This window comes from Antedon bifida, chromosome 11 (assembly GCF_963402885.1).
Source record: "Antedon bifida chromosome 11, ecAntBifi1.1, whole genome shotgun sequence".
NCBI lineage: Eukaryota > Metazoa > Echinodermata > Crinoidea > Comatulida > Antedonidae > Antedon > Antedon bifida.
The window spans coordinates 3,171,724-3,195,280 of NC_136236.1; the positions used below are offsets into that span (position 1 = coordinate 3,171,724).

General features: G+C 32.6%; 1 protein-coding gene across 1 annotated transcript; it reads left to right on the top strand.

The window, feature by feature from the left end:
* Window positions 1-8,605: 8,605 nt before the first annotated feature.
* LOC144855477 (uncharacterized) lies at window positions 8,606-23,425 on the top strand. Its single transcript, XM_078713353.1, has 3 exons — window positions 8,606-8,700; window positions 19,646-19,766; window positions 22,357-23,425. The coding sequence occupies exons 2-3, from the start codon at window positions 19,649-19,651 to the stop codon at window positions 22,647-22,649; spliced, it is 411 nt and encodes a 136-aa protein (XP_078569479.1). The 5' UTR covers window positions 8,606-8,700; window positions 19,646-19,648; the 3' UTR covers window positions 22,650-23,425.
* Window positions 23,426-23,557: the final 132 nt, after the last annotated feature.

Genomic DNA, 23,557 nt, shown 5'->3' on the forward strand with positions numbered 1-23,557 from the left:
TTAATCTTTGTTAAAGAAATAGGCCTGTATTACGTCAGACTCAGCGAAAAATATACTACGATTTTTGTATTTTCAATTCAATTCAAATACACATTTATTGAGCAAAATACAGTTACATTGTTACATACAATATTGCAGGGATCTTACAGAGAACAATTTTCTTAAGACTCATTGAAAAAAAAAAATGTTTTCAATCATCAGAGGACAAAAAACCAAAAAAAAAAACATTTACTCTTTGCGACCGGTTCATTTGGAGAATATTCTTGTAAAAAGTTTATTTTTTAGAGGTAATAGTAGTAGAAATATTTGATTGTGAAAATGTCGCACTTCGAAGGTAACCTCTTGAGCCCGAGCTCACTGCGTATCGTCTGACCGCGTCACGCGCAGTCATCGCTACTCCTCGAATAACCCCAACGGATCCTGATTTAATTTATTTAGTAACTCACACAATATTTGAGTAACCTGATCTTCGGAATCACTGCTAATGACAGAATTACGAATTAAAGAAATGTAAATTAGGATTGTACCAACAGATAGTGCCGTGACACATGGAATAAATCATATCGTCTGCTTGAAGATTCGCGCGCAAATATAGCGAGCAAGATTTCCCAAGATAACTATCAAAGGATACAATCTAGCGTCTGTCAGAGGGATCAGCGCGTATAAAGTTACAACATCAATTCAAATCAGATTTTAACGAAATACAATAATTACACTGATGATATTTTAGATGGCATACAATGATAAAACTATAGGCTGTGAAAGCTCATGTTTTATCTATCTTGGATCATCGCATGTTCACAAAATGCAAAACAATACCATCGTGTAATTACAGTACATCGCTATTCTAATATTTTATATCTCCAACGCTTGTATCAACTTTTTACTTATACATTCAATTCTTGAGTCAACTTTAGATCACATTTGTCGATGTTGCATCAGCATGATATACTTTGTTACATCTGTCAAATTGCGTTCGTTTCGCATTGAAGAAATTCGATGTTTTAGGTTAAATAAGATCAAATATGTTGTATTGAATCATGGCTATATAATTACCTTGTCATGTGTCATCAGCAATTTAACATTAGCGGTCAAATGAGATCAAACAATTTGATAACTAAACATCTTGAGATAAAAACATTTCATTTGAATATAATTTGTAGGAAAGAAGGGCATATAGACGTTTCATAACACTAACTGCTTTATAAATCCATGATATACTATTATATAGGTAATTACGAAAATGCTATATGTATAACCTATTCTGAAGTTAACAAAGGTAAAACATAGAAAGATAAAAACACAGATAATACAAAAGCAACTCATTTTATTGTGGTCTGTCGTTTTGAAAGAAGGATGGGAAAGGTGGAGTTGAGTTAGAGCAGACAAGATAAGAGAAGCTGGAATATGGAGAGAAAGAAAAGGGCGGGAATTTATCAATATTTCTATTTAGTCAAGAAGTGCATAAGAAGTGAAAGTTCTTTTTATCTTAAAAACTGAAGTTCTTTTTATCTTAAAAAATGAACTTCGTCGTCCAAGATTTAGAAACATTTACTTCAGTTATTTTGAAAACTGTCTTAAGCAACATGATTGATTTAGAAGTTAATGAATGTTATACTAAGGTACGTTTGATAAATCTGACCCCAGACAATGTTGCAGAGAAACAAGAGAGATGGACAGAGAATAATTCGCTACTGTTAATGCTCCTATAAAAATGGAAAGAATCTAAAGAAGAAGGGTTTAGAAATAAAGAAAATCTATCAATGCATTAATAATACTTATTATGGAGAAAATTAAAATCGAATTCATCTTTCAAGAACTTACAATACGTCCTTTTGTTTCAGTTATTATTGACTTTAGTTCCAGTAATTACCAAATTAATGTTTACTTCGAAAGTTAAAGAAAACTTAGTTACGTTTTTTAAAAGCTGTATTGGAGACATTGGTGTTTCTTCCTATAAGTGTATATTATTGATGTATTCTCTAAGATTCGTTGAGTCAATCATATTCATACTGACAGTTTGAAAACAATACGCATAAACCGCTTGCCTCGTCAATTATCATATAAATCATAAAAGTGTTAAGTATGATAATATGTCAAGATTAAGTTTTCTAGCATTTCCAGCGAATCTACTGTAATCCACTCGGAAGTACACAGACCGCTTATTCCAAAATGGTTCATGATAATCTAACATTTCACTAAAAATCCTATTCATTCAAATCTTCTCAAGATGAACCCATTGAAGATAATACTAATGTTAACAGTGAACTTTACAATAGGTAGGACAAATGAAACATGAACGCATTATCTTTCAATATGGGAAAAATTTTGCCCGAAACAACAAGATTTGGAAAGACTTCTTCTGACTCTTTTAGAGTGTGATGAATGTATTTGCCAAATGATGTCTTGCTGATGATTTTATGTTATGCTGGAATCAATTACTGAAATATTACTTTATAGAAAACAGATTTATAAATTCATTAGCTTTGTATATCAAAATGTGTTTATACCTTGGGTCGTTGGTTATTTATTTGGAAATAATCAAATGTGTTTATATATACCTTAAGTCGTTGGTCATTTGGAAATAAATGTCTTGCCCCTGAGACAAGGGAAAGGAGGAAGAAAGTAAAGCTACAGTAAGCCTATACATTGTATTATATATGTTTTTATTTCTTTAAGCTTGTTTCCCAATAGCGACGCAACGCAAGGACGTATCGCAATGTAAGTGATTTGACCAATCACAAGCGATGGATTATTCGAACAGTGGCTTGTCATTGGTCAACTCGCTTGCGTATGTCCTTGCGTTGCGTCGCGTCGCTAGTGGCAACCAAGCTTTATACTCTGTCGACGAACGGATACCAAAGAAATACCGCCTGACAAAATGTTGTTGGGACGATGAATTATGGGTAGGCTATGTGTAGAGATTCAGTAGGATATTGCTAATTATAGGACTATAGTTGTCATTTCATAATTTATATTTTATTGATCTTCCTCTCAACGAACTACAACCATAATACCAAAGCATCCACTGATTAAATACAAATATTGACATGTGGATGGTTCGCTCTCTCTATTAATCTAATAACAATTATTAAGTGTAATCTCGATGCATCAGCTAATGAGTTTATATTGCTGATGATACATCCAAGTAGTGAAAAAAGAAGCGTCCGCCACTCAACAACGTATGAAACGCGTTAAGGGTCTTAATTTACCGGTGTACAAACGGTACAGCAAGTAAATCCAGGGGTAATCGGTTCGGTACCTTAGTCATTCAGAAAAGTATGGGCCTTGATTGGATGGAAACACACATTCCAAAATTACAATTAAATTAAATATTGTTTTAATTAACATGATTTTGCAGATAATGACACTAGTGGCGTTTCATAGGGAGAGTAATGAACCAAATTATTTACACTTAAGAACTATTAAGTACCAATCTCAATACTTGAGATTATTTAAAAATGGAATAATCTCGTTTAAAGAAATTCTGTATGGAAATACCTATAGTAGGGAGCACATGCCCTTAATTTACTTTAGTACACACGCCTGAAAACGTTAAATATGTTATAAAAGTTACTTATGGATATTTAGTATCTCTGGTTTAGATTATTAAGGAAAAACAATTACGTCACATGAAAAGGCAGTGTTACTTTAACATACCTTGTTGTATAAGATCTCGAATGCAATTAACAACAAGTGGTAACAGATGCGAGTTCACAAGTATTTATGGTGTGGACATTATATCACTCTAATATGTTTTTTAGTATGTATAATTAGATTTCTCATGACGTAAGCAGGGCTCACGTTTTATACGTCTTATCCTCGTTTACAATTAGGGTGTGGTGTTATACATTGATTCGTTTTAACGCTGAGCAGTAATATTCTTTATACACATACATCCCCCCCATTATGTATGATAAATTGTGTTTATACCAACATCATTTAAAGGTTTCATCTCCACAAACATATCGGTATATCTTTGGAAATCAGTTATACGCCCCATTTTATTGAATGCCACACCGCACGCAATACTTCAAACATTTCATGAATGCCGAGATGTAGCACCGGTGGATGTAGGCCTATACTTAACTTTTATGACTCTTTGTTTTTTGGCGGGAAGTGCATGCCGATTTATGCATTTCTTGTTGTTGGCCTAAAGCTCGGTTTCCAGTTTACACAAAGTACTTGTGTAGTTGCGTCCTGTACTAGTAGTAGAACCGAGGAATCAAGAGGTTTTTTTTCTCTAAATGCTGGATTCAATCTATTGAAAAACATCTCGGTAGATTTGTTTTCCTCCTATCTATGTAGAACAAGTCGTCCGGTAATGTAAAAAATGCAAAGCACTTTAAAAAGGTCACATTTTAGGCGCCATCGTTTCTTTTTCAATACTTCTATTTCAATGACCCTTTCCACAATCTTTAAATCACGACAACATCTTTCTACGTGATTTACCAAGCTTCTAAAACAAAATCAGCAGACTCGCTATTTTATCTGATTCTTAATTGTTTAACCTCAGCAAGTTAAAAGCACTCAATTCACCAGCCTCAATAATATAATAATGCTTGAAACAATGTGTAAATTTCTAAGCTTCAGTGATTTTTACGTTCTAAATATAATTTCTTCTCTCAAGTAATACGATACATGTACTAAAAATTTTACTGCTAACAAGTTGTACGCAACTTTTCATAACAACCTTGGCAAAAGCATCTCCAGGGGTTTCTCCTACAAAAGCATAAGAATTTATGATTGTTCCACAGAATATTTTTTGTTTATTTAAGTAATTCTGACTAGCTAGAACGTACCGACGTACTCCGTATTATCATAGATGGTACGCGCGCGTACAAAAGCCATATCGTTTTACTAAATTATCATTTAAACTCGCGCGCATATAAGCCGTTCATTGTTTCAGCATTTGAACGCGCGCGTCAAAAGTCACTTATTTACATACTTGAACGCGCGCGTACACAAGCCGTTTCATTATTATCAACATTTGAACGCGCCCGACGAAATGTGTTTTTATGGTGGCAACGAAGAATACTCAATCCAAAAATACCGCATCATAGCAAATAGTATTTTATGGTAAATCAGAGACTAATAACAATGAAGTTTGCTAAATATAAACTTGAAAGTAACAAAAAAACAGAATTTCGTAACATCTTGCAGTCTTATTTATTATATGTTATTAACTCAGAGGTTATAACATAAACAACATGCACATTGTATCAACAACAACACGCATATCCTTTATTTCTACTAGATTTCTAAGATCAAGAAACTTTTTAAACCGATAACCAACAACATTCTGTTGCAAATCTCATCAATTTCCCAATGTAAAAATACAAAGTTAATTGATAAAAAGAAGATAGGGAAAATCATAGGTATAACCGTGAACTTTAGGATCATCACAACATACAGTATCTCAAAAAGTCTAATTACAAAAACAATATGTATGTATGTTTGAATAAAGACTTTGCAAAATAATGTTTTTCTAATAAATCGTAAGTTTAATTATTATTTTACTTAAGTATAAGCATTGTATTTGTTTATAAGATTTATTTAATTGATGTTATTATAATTATGCCTGTGTATAAATGTATTAAATGTATATTTTAATTATAATTACAGTTTTCTATGATCTCTCTTTGTTGTTAATTATAATTTATATACAAAATAGAAGGGTGCTCGAGTCTGGGAAAACACTGGGGAATTATTTCAATTTATTAACATACTTTACAAAAAAAATCACATTAATTCAGTGTATTCAATCATAATTTCAATGATCGAAATATAGAAATCACAATTACTTTCTTTGTCACCATATTCATCATAACTATGTAAAATTTAAATGTTACATACTGATATAGCACTACGAATAACTGAATAACTTCTAACAAGATTACTAGAAAGAAAGATAAGAACATCATTAATGTATATATCTCGCATCTTGTTACATAGTTCATCTTTAATTAATGATGTGATGACGAAATTAAGAGATGAATATAGTAACATTACAATCTCCAATAAACTCATATTTGTCATAAAAAACAAACCACAGTTTACGCGCGCGTTCAAATTCTTATACAATATTTTTACGCGCGCGTTCAAATTCTGATACGACATTTGTACGCGCGTGTTCAACAGCTTGCGTTTACGTCCTGCGTTAATAATTTACACAGACGAGCGGTAAGGTAAGCGGAAAACTGCGTAGCTTGTCCCACGTAGAATCTGTATCTATCATGAGTGTTTTAAAGGTTCATAAGGAATAGCATAGATTCTATATTTTTATTACCGATACCGCTCGTCTGTGTAAATTGACCTTTACGCATCCTTGATGGTTTGTGTACGCTTAGTGTACGTCATTTAACATGTTTTAAATTTGTATCGGCTAACATTGTTTTGAACAATTATTACATATAGTAATAGTTTAACACATTTACGTAACAATACAGAGTTTAAAGAGTAAGGTGGTGCAGTTAAAACTTAGGATTAATTTTTCGATTTTATTATCTTAAGCTATAGTGAGTGGGCTCATATTCATCACAGTAATTTTTCTAATTTGCAAGTGTTGATGACGTAACAGTCACTAACACAAATTATAGACTGCTTGAAACAATTATTCGGCACCCTTATAAATCAATAAATAATTGTAGACTTCCCGTGAAACACCCACCCTATGAATTTTAAACATATTAAGGTTGTTGCACATCCGGGATAAATATTAAACATATCGCAATGAAAAATAACTTTATAAAAGTAAATTAAAAAATTCTGTTAAAAAATCAAATGAAAAGCCGATACTAATGACGTCACATGTTGTCAATGACATCATAAAGACTTCTAAGTTAACGCGGCGTACAAAGGAGGTTAGCGTCTTGCTAGATAGTGGTGCAAATCAATGTGTTGTAAAGCTGTGTCTACACTATCCAACTTTATGTGACAAAAAAATGTGATGTGTGACATGGACACGATGACGTCATATCACTACCATATTTGGGCACATCACACTTTTTTGTCACATAAAGTTAGTGTATAGTGTAGACAGAGATTTAAATGACAAAATTTAGCTTGACTGCAAGATTGTAAACAAAAAATGAAGGTCTTTCTATAGAAATTCGGCAGCGCCCACGTTTTCAAATTGGATACGCGACCGTTTGCGTGGGGTGGTGGCGGGGTGTGTGCACTGACTTCACGTAGGTGTGAACACAAACAGTTTTAGGTATACAATAATTAAACATGCACTTTACTTAACCTTCGTTGCGGTCCGACACGATCCATTGTGAGAATTTCCCGAGGGCCACTGCTAATCAAACCAGTTAATCAAAATTTCACAGTCATTACCAATAACTGTTTTAAGTATACAAACAAATTAATCTTTGTATTATTATTACATTTGACGAGGATTCTAAAACTATTTTCATTCTGTGAGAAAATATACATACGTTGTTTTTCTGTTCATTTATACGACGTCATTTCAGGGAATAGGAAAGAAAATTAGTTCATGTTCATCTATCTTAAAAATTGACCTCGAGGTCAAATTGACGATCGTCGCAGTAGATTACATTTGCATAATAACGTTCTTTTTCTACTCGTAATCTGTCTCTGACCATTGTATCATTTTTTTTTGAGTTCTCTAAATTTGTGAACACATTTTCTAGTTCTAATATGTATTTTAATAACATTAATTTTCAATAGGATGATTTGCCATCTTTCAAATCTGACTCAAATCAAATCAAATCAAATCAGTATTTATTTTCTTCCAATAAAACAAAATAATAACTGAAAAAAAGAAATGTTAGTCTGAACAAATGTAAGAAATCTGAGGTTCTTTAATTTGGAAATAGAGAAATATTTCTATCTCCAGAGAACCACAATTATTATGTGGTGGACATATTAATAATTATAATTTTTATTTCTTCTTTGTTGTTATGTAGGTCTGATATGAACAACAATTTTTCAAGTGGATAAGAGTTCCTCCTTTATCAAATATTTTTTCTTTAAAAAAAAAGAAATTCAGCGAATCGCAAAGTTGAGCAACATCATGTTCTACACCCTACTTTACGTGTTTACATTTAGTGGGAGAGAGTATACAATTGTTTATTACGAACAAACAAAAATCTCGTTTGTAATCTTGCAAATTAAATTAGATTCAATAACAAACTTGCCAAATTGAGCCAAGATCAACAAAAAAACATCAATTTAATAATGTTAACACATAGTTTGCAGCTATGCTACGTCTAACTGTTGTTTGTTCAAAATGAACAATAACAGATCACTCGCAGTGTTGTGTTGTGGACATCAAGGCCGCCAAAATGATGTCATACAAACGTAGTTATTAAGTCTGCTTTCCCCCTGGAGTTATGCTGGGAAAAATCAAGATTTCACCAAGACTTATTTGCAAAACAATTACACACTTATTATACTCCGATGTTTACGCCCCAGTGCAGATACGCCACCAGAGTATGACGTTTCCGAAAGAACTCCAAAATTGAGACGTATGAGAAGATAGTTTTCTATTCGCTGTCTTGAAACGCGTAGTGAAGAAATGGGCGTGGTTTAAGAAACATGAATAATTCATGTTCATCACTGTTTAAAATGAGGCGCGCAAGAATTCAGGTAATACAGAGAAAGAAGCGCATCGTCTGATTATTTTGTCCGCAGATTGTGAATAGGCCTACCTATCTAAGAAATAGAAAGTCAAATGTAAGTAATTTTATCTTTTCTAATTATTTCTATAATTATTTCAGAAATTTACTAATACTTTTTTACCTTACAAATACAAACAAATTCAGAATTATTTCTTCAACAGAAAATAATGATTTAGTGTTTTGAAGTAACAATCATAGTACGATCTAATGGAAAGCTTTTATCATTTGCAAAAGATTTTTAATATTGGCATATTTTAAACAGTTTGTATATTTTTCAGCAACTTAGGTAGTTTGCTATATATTCATTTATACTTTCAATAAGGTTTAATGTATACTCCATAAGGTATTGTCAACTTTGGGTTGTGGTTAGTATTTCAGCAACGTACACAAGTCTAAAAACATAAATATTCATGTTGAAAAGACCGAGTATGAATAGGATTGACAAAAACATCAAACACGCAGTAAAACTCTTAAATACAAAAGAAATACTACGAAGTAAAAACTAGGCTTCATATTGAAGTATACAAATTTAAAAGCACAAAAAGGAAAATGAATATGTACAGAAACTTTCAATAGATTTTCATCAAAACATTTGTTTGCAATAGTTGTTTAATTTTTCTAAATACGACCTTTCTACCAAGATGGTTGTTTTAAGATACTGAAATGGCAACTCTTGTCCTCTAATTCACTTTCTTTTATTTTCTATCTATCTTCTCTATGTAACATTTATCATTATTTTTGTTTTCAAGTTAAGTGTTTAACTTTAAATGTAAATATAAAACCAATTCATTTTATCTTAAGGAACGGAATTTGTTTAAATCTAAGAAATCAATATTTGCTAAGTTATTTTGAAATCATTGATTACCAAAAGTTAAGATAATCGGTCAAATATTTTAAGTATTATTGTGTACCAAGTGATTTGAGAATCAGGTGGGACTCGAACCCACAACTTCCAGATCACTAGTCTGACATACATACCTCTATACCACTGAGCTTACGCTGATTGCTAAGGTTGTATTCGAGCAAGAGGATGATAATTTAATATATTATCAACGTTAAATTAAGATAATTTTTTTCATGATAAATTTGACACATTCAATAATTATCGGGCTATTAAAATAAATGAGAGTACAGAGGAAAATAAACAAATGTTGCGAATACTAGATTGATTGATCGATTGATAATGACAATATTGTAAACATACAGATTATGTCATATCTCTGCATATAGTTGATAATGGAATCGGTTATGTCATTCTTTACTCCATGGTTATATATTCTTCGTTTCAAATCAATTAAGAATGAAATCTGAAGCCAAATGCGCTAAAATATTTAGATTATTTAGCGAGAAACTACGTATCGGTATGTAACACCTTTTAATGGATGTTATCTCGAAATTAATATCCTACATAGTTAGATATGACATATTCAAACGTTACAGTTGAAACAGATATTATAATTAACAGATTCTGAAATAACGCATGTTTGACTCTCCTAGACCTGTTACCGTTATTCTTGTTTAAAGCACCGAAATACACTAACTGTTTAATTTAAGATTTGTGTTTAATGGAACAAGGACAAGGTCTCATTTAAATAGATGAATTTAGTCTATTACGTGATGATTTTTTGTTCCTTAATTCAAAATTCAATAGAGAACTATTGTACTTAAAACTCAATAGTCCTAAACTATACATTCCTTAACGGCTTGGCTCTCCAAGACCTGAAATACACTAACTGTTTAATTTAAGCTTTGTGTTTAATGAAACAAGGACAATTTAACAGTTTAATTTAAATAGATGAATTTAGTCTATTACGTGATGATGTTTTGTTTCTTACTTTAAATATCAATAGAGAACTATTGTACCTACAAAATTATACATTTCTTAACGGTTTGGCCCTCCAAGACCTGAAATATACTAACTGTTTAATTTAAGCTTTTTGTTTAATGAAACAAGGACAATTTAACAGTTTCATTTAAATAGATGAATTTTATCTATTAAGTGATATCTATTTATTTCTTAATTCAAAATTCAATAGATAGTCCTAAACAATACATTCCTTAACGGCTTGGCTCTCCAAGACCTGAAATATACTAACTGTTTAATTTAAGCTTTTTGTTTAATGAAACAAGGACAATATTAACAGTTTCATTTAAATAAATGAATTTAATCTATTACGTGACGATTTATTTCTTAATTCAAAATTAACAGAAAACAATATTGTACCTAAACTCAACGTACAATTACTAAAATTCCTCATTCCTTATCAATGGAACAGCGCAGCGATTCAATAAAAAACTTAACGAAAAATAGCCTAAAAAAGAAACACACTCAGAAGTTACGAATTAAATCATCGTATTAAATCTCATCTCTATCAACATGTTTGATGTTTGACGACGAAGGCTCGAGATTGAATAATTTTGCAATTTACACATAGAATATCGACCCAAACAGCCTCATAATGAATATCAATACTGGTCTCTGCTAATTGCTACCACTTGTAACAAATACCATAGCGCAGCGATTCAATAAAAAACCAATCATGTCCGTAATTAGTCCGCCAAACACTCGTGTTGAAAGGGAATATATCGTACTATGTTTCAATAAAATAAAGATTGTCAATATTGTAATGGTCAGTGATGTGTATACCACCATTCATTTGAGACAGCCCTATTATTCAGACGACACCATATTATTTTGAGGATACCCCAATATTCAGGAGACACCCCCATATTTATAGGAGGACACTTTGTTATGTCCTGAAGGTGTCCTTTAATAGGGGTTCTTTTACCTCTTCTGTCACGACATAAAAGATCTTATCCTAAAATACTATACAATTGTTTCGACAACTCTAACTTTATTTTCACTGTAAAATACAATTTGTTAGGCCTACTTGTTCAGTTTTCTAAAGTCTTGTCTACACTATCAAACCTTATGTGACAAAATGTGGTGTGCCCATATATGGACATGATGATGTCATATCACTACCATATTTGGTCATATCACTAACATATTTGGGCACATCACACTTTTTTTGTCAAACTAGTTTGATAGTGTAGACAGAGCTTAATGTGATACACAGGATAAATCATATTAATATTGAATCGGTTTATAGTTGAATCAAACACGTATAGAGTTTAATGTGTGACATGATATCACCAAAAGAGACAAGTCATAAGCGATATTTCAATTTAATACTGTATCATTAAATGACTTAATATTTTTATACTTTCTAAATTTGATTATCATCAGATATAATTATCAATATTGATGTATAGTGTACCTGACCATGACATAAAAGTGCTCAAAATAATCACCGACGGAAGAGCGTAGTTCTTTTTAAATTAAAACGTACATTACACTTTTTTTACTCGGAAATATTAAGTGGACCTTTGGGCAAAAATAATAATTTGAATATTTATGTTATTAAAGTGTCGGCACCTCATGACATGTGCCGTCATGACGCGATAGTTACGCGCGCGTACACAAATATGTGTTATTTTTTTTCTTATCAAAGCCTGTACGCGCGCGTCCACGTACAATAATGTATATTTTAATTATCAACTTTTGTCCACGCTCGTCATTGTTATGGTTACTTAGTGTTGACGAGCTATAAAGCAATAAATTAAACATTTTCATCTCTATTACGTAACATGTTTTGTTGTTGAAAAAGGATTAATAGTCGATTGTTTTCATTAATAAATTAACTTGAAAATTAAACAAAAAAGACAAAGAAAAGAACGTTGGGATGAATAAAATGACAGTTGTGCCATTGAAATAAATAAGCTACAATTTCAAGGAATTAATAATATATAATTAATCATAATTGTTATAATTAATTAATAATTTATAATACAGTATAGTATTTCACTACTTAAACAAAAAACAAACAGTTGTTATTGATTAAGCATAAAACTTGTATTTGGATGACGTAATCATTACAACATAACATTTTATAAAAACCAAAATTATATTAGATTCATTCGTATGATAGTTTTATCATTATAACGACAGATTATATCTTCTACGTAATCAACTAATCTTTTAAACGTAATTACTGAAAGAAAGATATTAAATATATCTATTGAAATATAATAGGAAGCGGTATTGATGAGTGTTGTTGAACCGGCCCTCGAGTAAAGCAGATTACACATCCTCAGGCCAACTTTATCATGTACTCATTTACAAAATCCTTTATTAATGCTACTTTTAATGACAATAGACGAACGACTAGAGGTAGTTAAAGACTATTGAATCTTGTATTCAAAGATTTTAAACGTAACAAGATCGTAACATCACTCCATCATTTCTTTTTGACATGTGGCTAATGAGGTTGTTATTTTGTGATTTGTTTTGGATACTATTATTAAAAAATGTAAAATAATATAATAAGATAAACATTAATAAAAAGAATACCGTTGAATCATCCATCAACAGTCACTATAACATCCATCATTGGGAAGTATTCAAGTGTTAAAAATTACATTATTACGAACAATATTTTTATTGACCAAAAAAATTAAAATATTAAATAAGTTTTAGAAAAATTAAAGATTATGCAGGTTGAGAAATTATGCAGGTTTCATACCCAACATAAATTACACGCGTACGCACTTCCGTTTCAGACCCAACTTAAATTGCACGCATACGCACTTCCGTTTAATACCCAACTTAAAGTGCACGCACACGCACTTCCGTTTCGGACCAATCTTAACCTGCACGCACACGCACTTCCGTTTCAAACCCAACTTAAACTTCCGTTTCAGACATCCAACATACAGTGGGCGCGTACTCACTCATCGTTTGATAACGACATATGTACGCGTACGTATTGCAGACAAGGCATATACGTGTTAAGTAAATTAATTTTGTAGTAAACACAAACTGATCATTCTGGACAACGTTATATTCTATTTGATAATGTGCGCTCACAAACGCGTCGTAATTGATGATCTGACATTTGACCTGCTTGTTCGATAAAACAAGTTTCTTGTGTTTAAAGACTGGTACGTATTTCAGGTTATATACGACCGCGTTCTTGCCGTTTGATGTTCGTAATTCTCAACAGTAATAGTAATAAAACTCATTTGTTTGTATTTTATAAATAAAAGTATGCTATTTTATTGTAACGTCAAACGCTCAGCACGCATCAATGCGCTTTGGTACGGATTACTTGCATTTAATAGTTCTCGTTTAAAGTTTGGACAGCCGTTAAGGAATGGTTGTTTATTGGCTAGAAAATTTCAGTCGAAACGAATGCTACATCTTAAATCACAGAACGTACATTTCCTGTGACATGAAATAAAAATTGGAAATTATTTCATGAAACAGAGACAGACAAACAACATTAATTATTATTTAAACAATTGTTAATGAAATATAATATATGCAAATTAAGTATTACAATTTACCAGTATTATTATTATTGTCCTTTGAACTTCGGAAGTTGAACGACCAAGCGGTTAGGTCATACTCGGAAAAATCGTGTGTTCAGACATGCAGAGATACGCTAGCGCAACATACGCCTCTTGTAAAAGAGCATGTGGCGTAAGGACAGAAAGGACTAATGTAAAATGATAATGTTAAATGTGCACCATTTTAATGGATATCAAACTCTTCTCCTACACCTTTAACTTAACATGAAAAATTGATCAGAACTATTTGCAATACTAACTCGGGACTGAACCAACTTACACGGGTAAATCGCTGAGCCCGAACGGGCCTAAACACACTATTTGGTCATACTGCGCAAATAGTGCATTTCAACAATAATCCGAGTCCATCTTAATATGATTTATAAAATATAATTTGTTTGCCTACAATCATAAATCTCACTATGTGTTGCAAAAATCAATAACACAGCACTGAAGGGCTCAGCGATAATGCAACGTATTAATACGCCGCTGTGGATTGATTGCGCCTCGGAGCGAAGACTTGTAAACCAGCTATTACCCGCCAATCTATTTATTGCCACGACGATCTCTTAATTGGTTAATAAAAGGGTTCATAGAATGCAGATGAAAGACTAGATTTTGTTTAATATTACCCATTACATGTATCGAATAATGTCTAGATGAGTGTTAATTAGTCACAGATACGGCGTTGTTTGTAATCGAAAGCATCAACTAATCGTCTGCTTTTAATATCATCACGTGACAAGATCGTAACTATCGAACGTGTGCGTAATTCATTTTTAATTACACCAAGACCCAAAAATAATATTAATCCGCATTTGCTCGGTAAATACAACATCGTCTTTTAAGATACCGCGATCATTTTGGTCACATTCTCACAGGTTGTTTATGAACTGAAATTATTTTTTTAAAGTAGATTAACACATTTGAGGTGAGAAAGTTTGTTTAAAAAATAATTTGAAATACATTTCGATATAATGAAATCAAACATTATGAAAGTTATAAACGATTGAGACAGCCAATTGCGATTTTATTTTGGTTTATCAGAGTTAATAAAATATTAGAAAAGACAAATAAATAATGTATCACAAGTTATAGAAAAAAATCAAATAATTTATTAGTCTTTTTTTAGTCTTTCAATGACAGGTTTATTCCAAAATCGAACAACATAAAATAAAATAAAAAGAAAATTGAGAAAATGGAATACGATACAAAAACCTACCTAACAAATTAAGAATAAGTTTATACATCGTGACAATAAAAATAGGAAAGCTGACAAAGGAAAAACTCGAATTGGCAGTAGGACAAAAAACGAACTTTCGGGGACTTGAGTTATTTTCCTGATGAGCGGGTTTTCGCTCAGCCATCCGGCGCGTTCGTTCCGCATTTCGTGTAAATGGTCAGAAGAAATAACATAGATTCTATATTTTTGTTTTCCGTTTACCGTTACCCGCTCGTCTATTTAACATTGTTTCACCTATAACTACCATCTGCACTATACTTCTACATATAAATAGTTTGTTGTAATTGATCAAGAGGAGTAGCCTTCTGATGGGAAGTAATCTGGCCTGGGGATTGCATTGTAATTAGTGCATTAATTGACGAATGAATGTATATTGGATGAAGCCGTTACAAAGAATTCACAAATTCATTTGATATAACTTTCGGTAATCTTTGAACCATTTTGCGCGGAATATATTTGAATAGGTTACAGTAAGTAGTTGATTTGATTTAATCTGATTAAAATCAATAATCAATCAAAATATTTACACGGATTGGAAGACATCCTATATGACATGTCATGACCCAGTTACCCACTAATGTGACTTACAGTACACCCTTTGAAATAACCTAATTCTTCTTCCTTTCTTTCTTTATTTCCATTCATCATAAACATACATAATCATACATAAATAATACTATAAAGATTTTAAAAAAGAATGGAAAGAGGGAATCTCGGAAGCATAGCTTATGTTCCTCGGGCATCTGTATCAAAGATGATACCGTTGGTATCGACAGAATTTCGTGGGTGGGGTCAAAGTGCAAAGATCAATTCATGAAAGATCTTTTCTTAATTGGCTCTATTGGCTAATTTTGACTGTCTGCTATTTCTATCGAAGCCTCTTCGATTTTCATGAGACAATTTCCTACACTACACTAAATAGAATTTATTTCCCCCAGCCCTTTGCATGATTTGTAAGTTTAATGAAAACAAACTTATTTCGTTCTCAGAAGGCGGAAGAAATGTGCTATTTATAACATAGGATATTTTGGGGCAAATCCCTATTTATCAAGGGGAAACGTTATCAACTTCTAATTAAAAAGACAAACAATTACAGCCTTTAGGCCGAAATGTTTTAAGATGTTTTAACTTGAGAATTCAACGATAAAACCTTTATATTCAGGTTATCACTTGCAGCGGTTGTAGTTTTACAAAATGAGCTGTTTAATTACAAAGATATTTTTGGGATAATCTTTAACGCATTGCTTTTTTTTGGCTGAATTTTCATTCCGTAATCATTTATTTGCAATGAAGCAACGAAACATTTCTAATTAATAGAATCCCTTGAGAGTGACTGAATATTAGATTTAGAAATTGTCTATTAGCTGCTAAATTAGGAACCAGGTTTTGAGAAGTCCAAACGCCCCCGGGGGGATACGCTTACCCGGAGATGAATCTCGGATACATTCGAGCCTTGGTTTACTTCTTATCGTCAACTTCACGCCAAAATTGATGTCATTATTAACACATGTTGATAAATTTCAATCAAATAATTTTAGAACCACCAGCGAACTTGAACGACGTGCATACGCAATCAATATCATAATTATCAATTTTTTTAAAACCCAATCTTTATTTGTGATAGAGGTGTGCGCCTTTAGTACGCGCACGTGCATCTAAATTTCCGGTTCATACAAAACGATATATATATATAAATAATTTTTATTCACGACTTTGATATCCAACCTCCTCTATGTAATATTAAACAGTAAGAAAGTATAATAAGGTGACGTAATAATTGATGTCATCTTCATCAATGGCCAACAGATGTGATTTTAATTAATTGCACTAACTTTTAATTTGATCTAAGCATTCACGTCAAACCACAAAGGTCAATTATATTAATGCAAATAGCGATTTAGTTTTTCCGAATAAATTTACGGATGCACGCCCGTCACAAAAGAAGAATATTACTTGTTTACCTTATCTGTTTCTTTAACAATATATTCTTACTGTTTGCAACTTGAAAATGTTGGGCAAATACAATGGGCAATGGGCAATACACATAATGTTTGCATATTATTAAAAACAGATTAAAAGTAAGCCTAACATCGTGCCAACAATTTCATCATCTAGCTATAAAGGTTCGTTTGTATATTAGCGATTAGATAGACTAGGCCTACATTTCCCAGAGAAAAACAAGAAATCGTGTAAATGTTACTATTGTTAATCATTATGACGTTATTTGTTTGAACTTTTGAAAATATTATTTTCATCGAATATTATCGTATGATGACACCTTTTCTAATTTATTTTGTTTTCTGTAGTTTTGTTTATTGAATTAACGTCCATCGTTATCATCCGACTGTAATTTTTTTCTAATTATTGATATAATATAATATTAATTTTGCTTTTAAGTGACGCATCTCTGTCCGAATATTATATAAATATTTTTCTCATTTTAAAAATGTATGGTAACGCCACAAAGATAACAACAACATATCGGTCAATTGTGAACACACTCGCCGTACAAAAGCCGTACTTATAATTAATTATTAAAATTCAAAAAATGAAGTATACATTATTAAGTTTGCTTTTAGGCAATACTCTGGGTCTGTTTTCGTAATTTATTAATTCTTTAGTACTTAATACTAAATAAATAAATTTATAATCATTAAAATTTCTCATCCCAAAAAGACTACAGAATAACCTCTATTGACCATCATCCTCAACAATTGAATACGCGCGTACAAAGTCCGTGGCATTATCAACATCTGAACACGCGCGTACAAAAGCCGTACCATTATCAACAACTGAACACGCGTATAATAACTGTACCATCATCTGCATTTGAACGCGCGCGTACAAAAGCCGTACCTTTGTCAACATCTGAACAAGCGCGTACAAAAGCCGTACCATTATCAACATCTGAATTCGCGCGTATAAAAGCCGTACCATTAGGCCTATCAACATCTGAACACACGCGTACAAAAGCCGTACCATTATCAACATCTGAACACGCGTACAATAACTGTACCATTATCTACATTTGGACGCACGCGTACAAAAGCCGTACCTTTATCAACATTTGAACGTGCGTGTATACAAGCCATATTATTATCAACATTTGACCGCGCACATAAAAGCCGACCTTAAAAACATTGGAACACACGAGAGGAAACGTAGTGTCGCAAATTTTTGTAAAATAACTAGTGCGCGGTAGTAAAATCTGTCCCGAAAATTAACTTCTAAAATTTAATGTTGATTTTTATAGACAAATGTATGTAAAGAAACTGTTTGTTGACGGTAAAGATTAATGATCCTCGGGACTCATGGGAAGGCTTAGCAAATTCTCAAGCCGCCTACTACATCTATGACCAAATGGAACAAGAAATAATTTATAGCTCCCAATTATTGGATTATATCGAATGCTTTTCGTCGATTATCTTGAGTTATTTTGTCACACAATACATGAAAGGTATTTTAGTTAAGAATGTGCTATTAAGATTGAGGGAAACAACTTGCAGAGAAGAAAGTTCTTTAAGACGTACTGTGAAACGTCATATCGATCCGCCCACGCGAGATTTCTTAACCCTGTTTTGGGTTCGTCAAAACGATATTTTGCAGGATAGAAAAATATTGTTGTTATGAAGAATCGTTTTCTTCGCGGTTTTTCCCCTTGTATTAAATAGATTCGAAATAATCCTATATATATAATTGGAACATAAACCGTCTTAACCTCTACGTCTTTAGCTTTTAAATTGTTGAAAGGTTAGTCTGAACGCTTCTCGTTCGCCCACATGGAATCATTTTAAGGGCGTAGTTTAAATCAGAGACATTGATCCTATGATACAGATGTGAGCTGTATCATACCTGGCTCAACAGTGTATGTTATAAGATCAACTATAATGCTTAGGCCTACACGGTATTCTGATATTTTGTAGTTGTAGAAATCACATATTTTTTACATTATAACACCTATACCCGTTTCCCCGTGGATGCTACCCAGCCACCCATAATATTAGAATGGCTAATAGCAAGGATGTAACCTACTTTGTAATGTATATCCACATTATAGCACAATTAACACATCATCTCAATTTTTATAATACAGTTATTTGCAGTTAATCACCGTGGTTAATATATAATATTAAATATTATATTTTCTATGAATATATCGGATTACATTGTAATAATGTTGGATAATTCGAATTCGTCAGACTCTGATGAAGCCATTTGGCGCGTTAAAATAATGATAACGACTTTTGCACGCGCATGTTCATCTCTTTTCCTGGTTTTTATTTTTATCAAACATTTCAGTGTAATTTTGCATATTTAATAGTTTTATCTTTTTTTATATTTGCAGAAAATGGTTTCACCAATGTCAATGTTAAACATAGGGGCTGCGCTATTTCTATGTATGTGCCTACAACAGTGCTTTTTAACAGTTTCTTCAGAATACGATAATCCAGATACAAACACATTTGGTGAGTCCTAACACACTCTATGCTAATTACAGTAGACTCCTATTGAGGGGACACCACCCAACAAAGTGTCCCCTTAAGGGGTGTCTCATGAATAGGGATTGGCCGTAGTATTAAACATATTGTCCCTCAATTTCTTCAGAGTACGAATCTCACATTTTTATGAGTACCTCTTCTTCTTCTTCTTCTTCGTATTTGGAGCAAACTTCATATGTGAAGACTAATACCTAATACTTATTATCTCGATACCTAGCAAATTCTCACTTTAATAGGGCAGTCCCCTGAATAGAGGTAGGCATGGTATAAGTAAACTTCTATTTCTTCTAGTTCGTTTTCAAGTGTACCCTTAAAGGGATGTCCCCTGAATAAGGGCATCTCAAATAAGGGATTCCACAGTGTAGGCCTCTGTGTGCGAAATCACTCCGGGCCGCGATTTTTCCCGGAATTCACACCGCGCCGGTTCGTCGCAGTCAACATACTTAGTAGAAATATCTTATTTATAAAATAACATTACACAACCAGAGATATTTTGGCGACAATTAGAAAGAAGGTCATATTACTCATTTGAAATTATGTATAATCATTAATATTTATATCGATTCCGACCGCTATGATTGCAAAGCGTGTCTCAGCAGAACCGAACAATTTACACATGGGATAAAATAGAAGTATCAAAATACTCAACTATTTTGGTGTTCTAAAACTACTCATTTCTGTTAAGCTCTGTCTACGCTATCACATTTTATGTGACAAAAACATGTGATGTGCTCATATAGGACATGATGATGTCATATCACTACAATATTTAACCATCATTACCATATTTGGGTACATCACACTTTTTTTGTCAAACTAGCTTGATAGTGTAGACAGAGCTTTAGACTAAATAAAACCTGAACATACAGCTATAAAATGATCATAACTTGAAAAATTTGAAAGTCTTTGGTAAAACTGCTTTATATAAAACGTACGGACAAATGACGTAATAGATAATATACATAAGTTAGGCCTATATAGATAATTCTAAAAAACGAAACAAAAATCTTGAAAATGAATTATGTCAACTATATGACTTCGACATTACAGTTAAACAAGTCTATTCGCGCAATTAATAATTACTATATTTGATAGCTGAATGGTTTTTTTAAAATAATTATATCAATATGTAAAACTATAAATAAACGATGAGCTTACGCGTAAAGCGTGCAAGTGTAATTATTTTTTTGATTGTTATTTAACAATATCTGACGTTTTTAGATTGATTTTGAGAGGTATTATTGTGAAACAATGAATGAAAGTATCACACGTCTTCCGCAAAATCAGAATTAATTACGCACAATTATGATATATTTATGAATAAAATCATATTAGAATAATTTCAGAATTTAAAAAAAAAACTTATTTTAAGTTAGTTTCAGGCTTTATGAAATATAAAATATACATAATATTTGAACCATTGTGAAATATACGCGCGCGTACAAAATACCGTAACATTTTTACGCTCCTGGAATACGCAATTGATGATACCATTTTGTCGAATATAGAGCAGTCGTCTGCGATTACGCATGTGTAATCCAATACAAATTGTGAAATATACGCGCGCGTACAAAATACCATCATTTTTACGCTAATGGAATATGGAATTGACGATACCATTTTGTCGAATATACAGAATTCGTATGCGATTTATTACGCATGCGTAATACAATAAAAACAAATAACTTTATAAATGCGAACCACAACGGTAAGTGGTTACGCCAAGTTATTTTTCTTAACACATACTAATGTATTTTATTACCGAATAGTTTACAGTATGAAGAATCGATATGTCAACGGGATTATAGGAATAATAATAAGGCCGTATTTAGGAGTAGTTTGTACATGATTCGGACAGCCGTGGTGTCGTTCGTACGTACGTAATTCTGTAGTGGCTTCGCATTAATCAAAGATAACACGGAATCTTTTAATTGGTTGAAATTGATACTTACACGCTTATTGCCACCCATTTCAGTAAATTAGGCGTGTGCAAATTATCAAAATATTCAAAACACTGTAACAACTGACTGCTTAATGGCATCAGGTAAAAAAAAATCTGTTAGCAATCGTGCTATAAGATCCGGTCAACCTCATCCGATAATATTAGTTAGTTCCCGTGGGAGTGACCGACGTAAGGCTTGGAAAAAATCGCCGTATAGTTGTTATGCAATTGCTAGGTCATCTTTAGGAGGCGCAGAGTATTTTTCAGTGAAAAAAACGGGCGACGACGACGTGTAAATCTTATGCATGAAAAACCAGCCGAGATACAGCATTTAAGCTTGTTAAGTGTCCCACTTTGAGGACGCAACACAATGACGAAGGCACGCACGTAATCACAAGCGACAGTTTGGCTGATCCATTGCGTCGTACGTGATTGGTCAAATTACTTGCGGCGTGCTAACGCCCTAGCGTTGCGTCCGAATCAATCATTAGAACATAAACGTTGGAACTGACCCTCCTATGATAAAATCTTGGACACAAAACACCATATGAGATACGTATACTACAAAATATATTAATTGCAAAAATTACTAACGGAAATATGTTTTAATTTCAGAGCAAGATACAGAACAAGAAAATGCCGCGTGGCGGCTCTCAAACAGTGCTCTGAGAAACAAACGACCATGGATAGGCGGCCGAAAAAGGGACTCAACCGGTTACTTTATCAAACGCGAGCCAATACGCATGGGCGGCTACAGAGAGAATTTGGACGTAAAACGAGCCTTCCAAGAGTGGTTATCAGAACAGAGGCGGAATTTTGAGGACGAAACACCCTACGAACAAGAATATTACCAATATAAAAGACCAATGATGAACGGCAAACGAAACATGATTAACGGTGGTGTTTAAAATTACCAGTAAATGCATGTAAACATAAATTAAAAACGTTAATTTTAAAGAGAGAATTAGTTTGGGTTATTTTTAAATTGAAATCAAAAGGTCAAATGTGTGCTGTTACATAAACTTGGGATTGTGGGTAATTTGAAACGGGATTGAATAACTGATATGATTACAAATGTTGCGTTAATTCATAAATATTAGACCTAATGGTTTCTAATGCCGTAAGCTATACGGTTTTGTAAGATGTAAAGAAATACTGTAATGTTAAGTCATTGAGATGAATTCGATATATTGATTTACTAAACGTGCCGAAAAGGTCTTGAATTTTGTGTATATGTTTTCCTGATTAAGCTTGAGTATCATCATTATTATCAAAGCACAGATTATCTCCCTGCTCCGCCCTCTATCGTATAAGAAGCTTTCGATTTACACGAAGATAGCATATACGCATGCGCAGATTGTTTTTCAAGTTACCGCCGAATTAAACTGCTGTCTTCAAATCGAAAGTTTGCTAATATGAAAATAGGGCTTTAACAAATTCTGTAGAAGCTATTAGTTATATGAAAACGTGCTTTTAGAATGTATTTGTTTGTATAGGACAACGCCTTGTCACCGTTCAAATAAAAGTTTATTAGATCTATGACTATAGGGGGCGCTACCATCAGATGAGTGACATTTTAATAAAAAGATAAAAACGATCAAGCTCAGCGTTCCGTTAAATAAAGTTTTTCTTTTTTCTAGAGAAATGTGATTATTTCAATAAATATGCTGATATAGAATTATAATTGATGATTTCATTTTCTTATTTCTGAGTTTATTTGTTTGTGTTTATAATGCGCTACGTAGAAAAGAATATCACCTTTATAGAAACTATGACGTATGACCGAATGACTTAGCACCGACGATACGACATTTAA